The sequence below is a fragment of the Triticum urartu genome, chromosome 2A (genome assembly GCF_056163025.1).
Source record: "Triticum urartu cultivar PI428250 chromosome 2A, HENAU_Tu73, whole genome shotgun sequence".
In the NCBI taxonomy this organism is placed as follows: Eukaryota; Viridiplantae; Streptophyta; class Magnoliopsida; order Poales; family Poaceae; genus Triticum; species Triticum urartu.
The window spans coordinates 606,992,462-607,004,045 of record NC_141874.1 but is presented as its reverse complement, the minus strand read 5'-3'; the positions used below and the strand labels follow the sequence as shown (position 1 = coordinate 607,004,045).

General features: G+C 46.2%; 3 protein-coding genes across 5 annotated transcripts; all 3 read left to right on the top strand.

Moving 5' to 3' along the window:
• The first annotated feature begins 428 nt into the window (after positions 1-428).
• Positions 429-1,364, top strand: LOC147986192 (uncharacterized). Its single transcript, XM_087539998.1, has one exon. It carries the CDS (start codon positions 429-431, stop codon positions 1,362-1,364), a length of 936 nt encoding a protein of 311 aa, XP_087396124.1.
• A 1,006-nt stretch (positions 1,365-2,370) lies between these two features.
• On the top strand, positions 2,371-3,408 carry LOC147986191 (uncharacterized). The gene has a single exon (XM_087541909.1). The coding sequence runs from the start codon at positions 2,371-2,373 to the stop codon at positions 3,406-3,408; it is 1,038 nt and encodes a 345-aa protein (XP_087398035.1).
• A 5,196-nt stretch (positions 3,409-8,604) lies between these two features.
• On the top strand, positions 8,605-10,143 carry LOC125539141 (phosphoenolpyruvate carboxylase kinase 2-like). 3 transcript variants are annotated; one of them, XR_007296680.2, is made up of 2 exons: positions 8,605-9,613; positions 9,714-10,143. XR_007296680.2 is itself a non-coding variant. In XM_048702509.2 (2 exons), the coding sequence occupies exons 1-2, from the start codon at positions 8,702-8,704 to the stop codon at positions 9,767-9,769; spliced, it is 867 nt and encodes a 288-aa protein (XP_048558466.1). In that variant the 5' UTR covers positions 8,616-8,701; the 3' UTR covers positions 9,770-10,143. The 3 variants fall into 3 exon arrangements, 1 of the variants encoding a protein (XP_048558466.1); XR_015617078.1 differs by having other exon boundaries at positions 8,605-9,645; XM_048702509.2 differs by having other exon boundaries at positions 8,616-9,512.
• Positions 10,144-11,584: the final 1,441 nt, after the last annotated feature.

Here is an 11,584-nt window from a genome sequence, read left to right as displayed (position 1 = left end):
TAAAACAGCAGACCATTTATTTGGTAGTTATCTGAGAAAAATTAAAAATCGGTAGTTTTTTGGAACCCTAGCCTGTAAAGTAGTAGTTTTTGTTAGGAATAGAATTAGAGCACTTGATTATTTACTAATTATCAAGTCCTAATTAAGGAACCGACTTAGGAACCGACTATGTATTCTCTAACTGCTAGAAGCAGTTGTACTTCCTCTCTCATGTTAGCAATTGCTTAGTGCAGTTACTGCTATGTCTCACGCATTAGCAACCGCTGCTTGCGGTTAGAAATACTCTCACAGATTTGTAACCGCTCCATGTATATATAGTGTCCAATCAATGAGAATCATGGACTTCTGGCAAATCACTTTTTCACTTTACACGTTATCAGTACTCGCTCTGCCGAGAGCGACAGAGAGCCATCGCAGGAAAGGTAAGAATGGCAGGGAGGGACCTGCCGTCGCTTGTTTTCGCTATTGCACGCTTCCTCCAGAGAGAGAACCGTCGCTTTCCGCGCACCCATCCCCACCGTGCTGCAAGTCGCCGTCGCCGTCAGGGACTTGGCGCAAGGAGTGGCCCTCACCGCCGCTTTTCCGCCTGGAACCACCGCCAGAACCGCCGCCGTGGGTACGCACGCCAAGGCAACCGCCCGCTCCGTGGGCGAGCAACAACGGTGCACCAGGCTGGACCCTCGCCTCCGACAACCGCTGCAAACCATGTTGGGCCTCCGGCTCCTGCTCCGGCCGTCGCTGACGACTACATCGTACCGACGACTCCGCCGCCATCTGTCTTCACCATCCCTCCTATGGATTGGCTCCTTGGAGGTCCATCGACGCCATTCCTCGGAGAAGAAGAGATGTTCCCTTGCGAACTCGCGCCACCGCCTCTGCCCCCGTACTGCGTGCGGCACGGGTTCGAATCGTTGCCAGCGCGTACGGGCGCACCACTGCGGAAGCCGTCTCCGACGCCATCAGACGAACTGCCGGAGCACTTCATCCCTCCTGGATACGGCCCCGTCCCGGATCTCCCATCCCCGACACCGGCGGCAGCGGGAACCGGCGGCTACCCCTTCATCCCCAACTTAAACATCAAGATCAAGGTTGAAGAAGAGGAGATAGAGGATCAGGGCTCGTCGTCGACGCCACCACCTTCATCACCGGCGACACCACCTCCTCCTCCGGCACCGCCTCTTCCTCCGACGCCTCCGCCGGAAGCCCGCCGGATCCTACGCCAATTCACCGCGGCCATGGCACAGAACCGCGCAGCCCTTCGTGGCGCGTGGTCGCCGGATGCCCTTGGCCGCACCGGCGCCCCTGGGGCGAGCAGCAGCGGAGCAGGCCGTGCTGCGAAGCGGGGCCCATCTCGCTTCCATTGAAGACGGTGAGACGGGGCAGGGAGAGCTGACGAGCAGCGGTGCTGAGTCCAGGTACGAACAGAGAAGGGGAATTGGAAGTGACGGAGACGTAAGGAAACTAGCGATCCTGCTCTCCTTATCCTCTCTCTGTCGGTGCATGGGCCAGGCCAACTCTCCCCGCTCCTCACCTAATCAGGCCTACAGGCCAATAACTCCAATAAATGGCTGCTGGTGCTGTGGCGTTTTCAACAGAGAATAGCCATAGTATTTGTATATTGCATAGCAGCCGGTTCTGTTTATTTGAGAGTGCTATTTTATTGTACTAAGAACCTTTGTTTATTATATTCAGTCTGTACTGTATTGTAAGTTTGGATATCTAGACCATGTATTATCTAAATAAAGTCTCAGACTACGTGTACATATTCTACATGATTGCTTCAGCATTTCCTTTTAGAATATGTAGTTCATAAGTACAACAAATTTTATTTACAAATTCATATTTCGGGATCACAGGGTAAATGAGGCATCTACTGCACTTTGCAGATTATCCTCATTGCTGAAAGATCTACGTTTCGCCTCTTTTGTTCTGGCGAAATGACTATCTTCGAGTGCTCTCCCAAATATGCGAATTGATGTGATTACCTTGAATATTATACTTGCAAAACACAAGGTAACTGTGTGATCTACTGCATCGAATTGCAGACTATCCACTCTTACTGTGAGGTCTACATCTAGTCATTAGACAGATGACTACCTTCAAAGTGTTTTTGTAAAATTTAGTATGGCACAAGGTAATGGATATATGAACATCTACTGGTCAAAACCAGATTATGTTCTCCATTGCTGCGAGATCTACACCACAACGGTGACTACCTTCAAAGTGTCATTTACATAAAATGAGGTCTACACATATAAGTATAAAGCATCAGCTATACTTCAGAACTTTGTTCTTTTGAAGCATTTGTTGTTACTTAAATTTTACTCTCGTAGTAAAACTAATTTATGCATGATCACAACATGCAGGAAAATGGCTGGCGTCATGAATAGAGAATTTCATGAACTTGAGCTAGATGGTAGTAATTATTTATCATGGGCTATGGATACCAAGATAGCATTAGAATGTCGTAAACTTGGTTCCACAATTATCACACCTGTTGAAGGCGCTGCGGAAATACTGCAAGCAGTCAAATATGGAGCATTAAGTTTTATAAGGCATCACCTTCATCCTGATTTAAAAACAGAATATTTAATGGAGGAGGATCCACTTGCTTTATGGAACTCTCTCAAGGAGAGATATGAACAACAAAGAGCAGTTATGCTACCAGAAGCCCAAAAAGAATGGTCCCTCATAAGGTTCCAAGATTTCAAATCCGTGGCAGCATACAACTCTGCAGTTCACAAGGTTAATTCTAAACTAAGATTTTGCAACCAAGCAATTTCAGAAGAAGATCTCATTGAGAAGACCTTGTGCACTTTCCACCCCTCGATGAGAGTACTACAACAGCAGTACCATCAACAAAAATACAAAAAGTATTCTGAGCTCATATACACTTTACTTCAGGCTGAGAAACATGATGAACTTCTCATGAAGAATCATCAGACACGCCCAACGGGCTCCATGCCACTCCCTGAAGCACATGCTAACACTCAGTCTACTAAAATGTATGGGGGGAATAAAAAATTTTTCAAGAAATACAATGGAAAGTGGAAAAGGAACAACAAGCAGAAAACATTTGGTCAATCTAAAGGTAAAGGTCATTTTAAGAAAGATGACCGAAACACCAAATCCGAGATTTGTCAAAGGTGTGGATGTACTAACCATCGTACTAGCAAATGCCGAACTCCTAAGCATCTAGCGGATTTATATCTCAAATCCACTGGGAAAGGCAAACAAGTTCATGGAAAAGAAGAAGCTCACTTCAACGCTTTACAACAAGAAAAGAACCTTGAAGCTAGCACTCCTCAAAGCGCTCCTAAGGAAACAAGGAAGAAGGATGAAGATCTTCTTGATGTCGACAACATGATGGTGGAATACACCCAAGACACATACGGAGATCTCATATAATCTCCACATCACTCATTTGATGTTATCAGCTATTTTATTGTAATAATGGAAGTTATAATTTGTATAACTCTAAGTAGAATAAAGTCCTACGGACCAATCATATTATGTAATTCAGACATAATGTCATATTCATATGTGTAACTGTAATATGAATACTTTGTATGTATTTATATGTGAGTAATGAATAAAATTTCATCCTAAAATATTCTCTTACTCTATATAGATTTTACGAGAAGATAATCCAATGGAAGAAGAACTATGTTTGGTGGACAGTTATACCACTAACACAATATTAAGGAAAATAAAATATTTCCAAACTCTAACTAAGAGACAAGGGAATATTATGACCATTGCCGGTCGCGATGCGTCAATTATTGGTTCAGGACGAGCCACACTCGTTCTGCCTATGGGTACTACCATTGTAATTGAGGATACACTCTTGTATCCTGAATCTACTCGCACCCTTCTAAGTTTCAAAGACATTCGGTCAAATAATTTCCATATGGAAACTATCTCTGAAAATAATACTGAATATTTGCTTTTAACAAAGAGCAATGGGTCTGAGAAACAAATTCTTGAGAAATTCCCCTCACTTTCATCTGGATTATATTACAGTTATATAAAACCCGTACCACATGTTGCGTACAAAATAATTTTTCAAGACCTTGATAAATTCAAGACTTGGCATGATCGCCTAGGTCATCCTGGCATAGGGATGATGAGAAAAATTATTGACAATTCTATTGGTCACATCCTTCCAACTAAAAGATTCCCCAAATCATCAGATTTTGTGTGCACCGCATGTGCAAGTGGGAAATTAATTATAAAACCATCTTATCTTAAAGTAAAAAATGAGTCATTAAATTTCCTTGAACGCATTCAAGGAGATATATGTGGTCCAATTCAACCACTATCAGGACCCTTTAGGTATTTCATGGTACTCATAGATGCATCTACTAGATGGTCACACGTATGTCTATTATCCACATGTAATCATGCCTTTGCCAAGTTAATTGCTCAGATTATCAAATTAAGAGCAAACCATCCCAAAAATAAGATAAAAACAATTCGAATGGATAATGCTGCTGAATTTTCTTCACGCGCATTTAATGACTATTGCATGGCTATGGGCATTAATTTAGAACATTTTGTGCCTTATGTTCATACTCAAAATGGATTGGCTGAATCTCTCATCAAAAGAGTAAAATTAATTGCTCGACCATTATTACAGAATTGTAATTTGCCAACATCTTGTCGGGCACATGCGGTATTACACGCCGCAGATCTGATACAAATCAGACCAACTGCATACCACACAACCTCCCCGCTGCAACTAGTTCGTGGCACTCAACCAAGTATTTTCCATCTGCGAAAATTCGGTTGCGCAGTATACGTACCGATATCACCACCCCAGCGTACAACCATGGGCCCCCACAGAAAACTTGGGATCTATGTGGGTTATAATTCTCCGTCAATTATAAAATATCTTGAACCTCTTACAGGGGACCTGTTTACTGCTCGATACGCTGATTCTATTTTTGATGAGGACCATTTCCCGGCATTAGGGGGAGAATCAAACCACAAAGAATGTCAAAAAATAGATTGGAATGTAACGGGCATCCAGTCCTTAGATCCACGTACTAAATAATCTGAAACTGAAGTTCAGAGGATTATAGATTTGCAACACATTGCAAATAATCTGCCAGATGCATTTACTGACCATAAAGGTGTCACTAAATCACATATTCCCGCTGTTAATGCACCAGAACGAGTGGAGGTACCAAGTAAAACCACTCAAACCCCAGATGAGAGTAAGAGGAGAAATCTGGTTAGCCGGAATATAGCTTCTCAGAAGCCTCCGCGGAAACAGAGGAAATCAAATCCTCTACCAGTAAATGCAATTCAACCTCAAGTTGAAGGACACCAATCAGATGATCAACATCTAGAACCCAGCATAAATGCGCATACAAATATAGTAGCTGGGACATCGAAACACCATGACTCTATTGTTGTGGGAAATCACATAGAGTCTGAAGGTATAAAAGAAATTTCCATAAACTATATAGAAACAGGAGAATCATACAACAGAGAGACTACAATTGTCGACATATATTTTGCCTCTGAAATTGCTGAAACCCTTCAACTGGATCCAGAACCAAAGACCGTCAGGGACTGCCTCAAGCGTCCTGATTGGCCTAAATGGAAGGAAGCAATTGAGGCAGAACTGCGCTTGCTCAACAAAAGAGAGGTATTTTCCTCAGTAATACCTACTCCTCATAATGTCTTCCCTGTGGGAGCAAAATGGGTTTTTGTTCGAAAAAGGAATGAAAACAACGAGGTGGTGAGATATAAAGCGAGGCTTGTAGCACAAGGGTTCACGCAGAGACCTGGCATCGATTATGATGATACATACTCTCCTGTCATGAGTGGAATAACGTTTCGATATTTAATATCTTTGGCAGTACAAATGAATTTATCTATGCAGTTAATGAACGTAGTGACAGCATACTTGTATGGGTCACTCAAATCGGACATATATATGAAAGTTCCTGAAGGACTTAAAATGCCGAATCCAAAAGCAAATCGCAACGCATATTGTGTAAAATTACGAAAGTCACTCTATGGCTTAAAACAGTCGGGTAGAATGTGGTATAACCGACTGAGTGAGTTTCTTATTCAGAAAGGATACTCAAATAATGATGATTGCCCTTGTGTATTTATAAAGAAATCCTCAAATGGATTTTGCATCATCTCAGTGTACGTTGATGATCTCAATATCATTGGGAGTACACATGATATAAAAGAAGCACACAATCATTTAATGACGGAATTTGAGATGAAAGATTTGGGAAAGACCAAATTTTGCTTAGGCATACAGCTTGAGCATCTTCCCTCGGGAATTTTAGTATACCAACTTGCTTATATTCAAAAGGTTTTGGAAAAATTCAATATGGATAAATCATATCCAACCAAAACACCCATGGTTGTCAGATCCCTTGATATGAATAAAGATCCTTTTAGACCTCGGGATGATGACGAAGAGATATTAGGACCTGAGTTCTCGTATCTCAGTGCTATTGGTGCGCTAATGTACCTTGCAAATTGCACCAGGTCTGATATTGCATTTGTGATAAATTTACTAGCTAGACATAGGGCTGCTCCAACAAAACATCATTGGACAGGAGTAAAGAATATCTTTAGATATTTACATGGCACAAAAGATCTTGGCTTATTCTATTAGAAAAACCAAGATATGACTATGGTAGGATGTACTGATGCTGGCTATTTATCTGATCCTCACAATGCTAGGTCACAGACAGGTTTTGTATTCTTATATGGTGGAACTGCTTTTTCATGGAAGTCACAAAAACAGACTCTCGTAGCAACTTCCACTAATCATTCTGAAATAATTGCATTATTTGAAGCATCAAAGGAATGTGTATGGCTTCGCAGGATGATTAACCACATTCAAACTTCGTGTGGTATTGGTTCATTAGGATCACCAACTATTATTTATGAAGATAATGCAGCTTGCATTGCTCAAATGCAAATGGGTTATATTAAAAGTAACATCACAAAACATATTTCTCCTAAGTTGTTCTTTCCACATTCATTACAGAAAGATGGAGAAATTGATATTTTGCAAACCAAATCATGTGACAATTTAGCAGATTTGTTCACAAAGTCTTTACCAAATTCAACATTCCAGAAATGTATTCATGGGATTGGTATGAGACGTTTTCAAGATTTGCAAATTTCAGGGGGAGAAAAACTCCTAGAATTATAACCCTTTAGTTATCATCAGATAATAATTATTGTACTCTTTTCCTTTATGAGTTTTGGCATCAGTTTTCTCATAAAAGATTTTTAATGAGGCAATATAAATTATACCATATCGTTTTCTCATATTTTTCCCACAGGGTTTTAAAGGAGTTTTCAATGGTGTATCTATTACTCCTCATATTTTTCCCACAGGATTTTTCGGGGAGGTTCTTAAATTGCAGAAATGATTCTCAAGCAGGATGACGATTATATAAGAAGCACTAGATGATGAAATATACAAGAAGCACTGGATGATGGATTCTTCTAGAAGATGCGTGATCCAAGGGGGAGTGTTAGGAATAGAATTAGAGCACTTGATTATTTACTAATTATCAAGTCCTAATTAAGGAATCGACTTAGGAACCGACTATGTATTCTCTAACTGCTAGAAGCAGTTGTACTTCCTCTCTCATGTTAGCAACTGCTTAGTGCAGTTACTGCTATGTCTCACGCATTAGCAACCGCTGCTTGCGGTTAGAAATACTCTCACAGATTTGTAACCGCTCCCTGTATATATAGTGCCCAATCAATGAGAATCATGGACTTCTGGCAAATCACTTTTTCACTTTACAGTTTTATGCTATTTACTCCATTATCGCCCGTTCCCGTCACGGCGGGGCAAGCGGCCACGTCCCTGCACGCGGCGGAGGCAGGCCGGCCGGCCGTTTATGGCCGGAGGGAGGTCCGGGGAGACGTACGTACGTACGTACATGTGGACGTACCCGTACCTTGGGCCGTCCTGAGCGGGAGGCCCACCGGACCGGAGACGGCCGGAGCTTTTGCCAAAAGCCGGTTCTGTTTTGTGGCGCTACGGTGCGCGGAGTGCGAAACGCACGGTCGACGATGGAACCGTGCTCTGGTTCGTAGCGCGGCGGTCTACGTCGACGTGGCGGCTTGCTACTCCAATGTGGCCGCCAAGTCACGCGCTTGCTAGAATGCGGTGTGTGTTTGACTGCTTACGTGTCTCCTCGACGCAGTGGCTCTCTACCACGTGGAGACAGTCGTTGTGCACCGGCAACTTTAATAATTATCAAATATGGATTAATTATTACGCATTGGGACCACATGGAATCTTCTCGAAAAAATGAGATGTGATCTTGGTCATTGTAATGACGACGAGGTCCTGCTTGGTATAGTGTTTGACAAAGACTCAGGTAGATTAGTCGTGCTGCTTGACTCCTGCTGATCCAAATGTATCCGACTAATCGCAATTGTGATAGAACTGGATAAGATTATTACGCGCATTGTATCTGTACAAGACAACCTTAAACGGAGCTGCATAGTAGTCTAGTAGAAGGAGTAGTAACCAACGCGAGGGTAAAACTGGAATATGGTCCGGTCGAGCAGGATCCGCATATTCGGCGGCAGCCCGAAGTTCCGGCGCCCCGTTAAATAGGCGGCCACCGGTTCGCGAACCAACCATCCTCCGAGAAAAGCACCGTGAGAGGGTAAAAAAAAAAACAGATCTGCCATGAGTGAGGAACTCGAGCGGGACTACGAGATCGGGGAGGAGATCGGGCGCGGCCGCTTCGGCGTCGTCCGCCGCTGCGCGTCCCGCTCCTCCGGCGACCTCTACGCCGTCAAGTCGGTCGACCGCTCGCGCCTCGCCGACGACCTGGACCGCGGCCTGGCCGAGCTGGAGCCCAAGCTGGCGCAGCTGGCCGCCGCGGGCAACCCGGGCGTCGTGCAGGTGCACGCGGTGTACGAGGACGAGGCGTGGACGCACGTGGTCATGGACCTCTGCGCCGGCCCCGACCTGCTCGACTGGGTCCGCCTCCGCCACGGCGCGCCCGTCCCGGAGCCCGAGGCCGCCGCCGTGGCCGCGCAGCTCGCCGAGGCCCTCGCGATCTGCCACCGCCGCGGCGTCGCGCACCGCGACGTCAAGCCGGACAATGTGCTCCTCGACGCCCCCGACGGCGGGGACGGCCCCGTGCGGGCCCGGCTCGCGGACTTCGGGTCGGCGGCGCTGGTCGGCGGCGGGGAGGGCGCGCGGGGGCTGGTGGGCACGCCGCACTACGTGGCGCCCGAGGTGGTGGCGGGGGACGAGTACGGGGAGAAGGCGGACGTGTGGAGCGCCGGGGTGGTCCTCTACGTGCTCCTCACCGGCGGCGCGCTGCCCTTCAGCGGCGAGACGGCGTCGGACGTGTTCGCGGCCGTGCTGCGCGGGAGGCCCCGGTTCCCGCCGCGGCTGTTCGCCGGGGTGTCGCCGCTGGCCAAGGACCTGATGCGGCGCATGATGTGCCGCGACGTCTCCCGGAGGTTCTCCGCGGAGCAAGTCCTCCGTAAGCGCCCGCCCCGCCCGCCCGCCCGTACACCACCTTGATTCTTTCTCCAGATTGGGGCATGGGCAGCGCTGCATTTGGAATATCCGAGGACTCCAAAAGTGCACGATTCGTTCTCTAGAATTGTTCAACCGTCCGTATCCATCTCCTACTAGCTTTACCCTGTATAATAATCTGAACCAAATTGGTTGATGATCGCAGGGCACCCGTGGATCGTGAGCGGAGGGGGCGCCCGAGAGGCGGTGCAGCCGACCTGAGGGGCCCGTAGCCGGCCCGGCCCGGCCCACGTACGTCGACTCTTCCTCCCGTGGAGACAACGTGTCTAGCGTCCTTGTATATGCGACGAGAGTGTGCGAAGTACGTACTGGTAGTACTAGTAGAGAGAGAGCTTTGGGGTACCATTGTATAAATCCGGAGTGCCGATGTGCCAGCCAGGGTTTGGCTCTAGGAGCTAGTATCTTTTTTTTCTTCTCCTTTTTTCTTGCTGGGCTTTTTTTTGCTGCCTTGGTTAGAGAACGCCTGCCTGTTCGGTTTCTGCGTGTGCTGGGATATGCTGCCTGCCGCTCATGTACAAACTAACCTGCTTGCTTGCTTGTATAAAGTCTACTATAAATAAGATTGATCTTTGTTCCGTTTTCCATTGTGCTTATTGAATCGTCCGATCCACTCCCACATGGGCAGTACATCCATGAGTGAATGGTGCACGTACAGGTTGCGGTTCATATGTTGACTTTTATCTACCCTGCTGTCCTATTTACCCTTCGCTTGGACGCAAAATCTGACTGACAACTCCGTTCATTTTACTGCCTCTCTACGTTCTTGACATCTGTGGCATATCTCGGTCCTCTTCAACGCTGTGGTGCTAGTTAAGCTGCAGGTTAGTAACGTGGCTACGAACAAGCCGACTGGATAACCCCACCTTATCTTTTGGGATGAGCTGCTTTATCCACCCGTCTTGTCTCGGTTGTCCTGTACGTTTGAGTTGTTTCTCAAAGTTGGTTTTTGTCTGAAGTAGCTGTCCACTTGTGACCAGAGTGTCACTAAACGAGTTGTGTAATTGCAAATCGATCGAGCCAGCTTCATGAACTGAGCTTAATCAGATGGTCAGGACTTAATATGGATGCTAGCATTTTTTTTGAACTTATTTTAGAACTTTGCAGCGGTGTTTATTCGATGAAAAACATCGTTTCCGTCGATTACGAGACATCTACGAAGCTTTGTGTTAATATATGGAAACTAGTCCATCTGAATTTAAGTCTCGGAGACATCACCAATCCACCTGGATTAAAGTCTTAACTTAATATGGATGCCAGCATTTTTCTAAATTTATCTTTGAACTTTGTAGTGATGTTTATTCAATGAAAGGCCGTCGACCGCGAGACACCTATAGTATCTTTGTGTCAATATAAAAAATGTACCGGCTCAGGATATTAGTAGTGCGTTTGTATTGTGTCTCGAAAGAGTCAATTGCAAGAAACCATCACATTTGTGGCTAGGTTTGCAGGAAACTACCAACTCGTTAATTTGTTGCAAAAAAATACCGTAAAATCTCTTAACCCGTTGCAAAAAGCACTGAATAGTCGTTTAGCCTCGTTCGATCTCTTTTCCGACAGGTGGGCCCCGAAAACGCTGACGTGGCATGACGGACAGGCAAACGGCGCCGTTAGGAACAAAACGGTCAAGACGCCGCGTCGGTCGGTCCTTGTCAGACAGTCCCCCCCCCGCCCCTGTCCTCTCACTCGCCCCGCTCCCCTCTCCTCGCTCGCCCCTGCTCGCCACCGGTGATGGCCACCTCGCGTGGCGGTGATGATGGCGGTGGCGGTGGTGCTGGCGATGCATCTGGTGGCAGTGGTGCTCCTGCAGATCCAACAGAGGTTTGCGGCAGTTTAAACCCATCTCAGGCTCCGCCTCTTCCACAGCCGCCGTCGCCGTCTTACTGTGTTGAGTACGCGGCGGCGAGGGCGTTCGCCAAGGCCGTGAAGGAAGATCCAGAGGGGAGCCATCACTACGCATCCTCCTTCGGCGGTGTCTCGTAAGTTTTCTCTTTCCGTACCCCGATTTGGTTTCTAGGG

Bases quoted from the DNA above. Each gene is read 5' to 3' on its own strand.
- LOC147986192 (XM_087539998.1), top strand. From the start codon at position 429: ATGGCAGGGAGGGACCTGCCGTCGCTTGTTTTCGCTATTGCACGCTTC.
- LOC147986191 (XM_087541909.1), top strand. From the start codon at position 2,371: ATGGCTGGCGTCATGAATAGAGAATTTCATGAACTTGAGCTAGATGGT.
- LOC125539141 (XM_048702509.2), top strand. From the start codon at position 8,702: ATGAGTGAGGAACTCGAGCGGGACTACGAGATCGGGGAGGAGATCGGG. The intron at 9,513-9,713 runs GTAAGCGCCCGC...TGATGATCGCAG, and splicing joins CTCCGCGGAGCAAGTCCTCC to GGCACCCGTGGATCGTGAGC.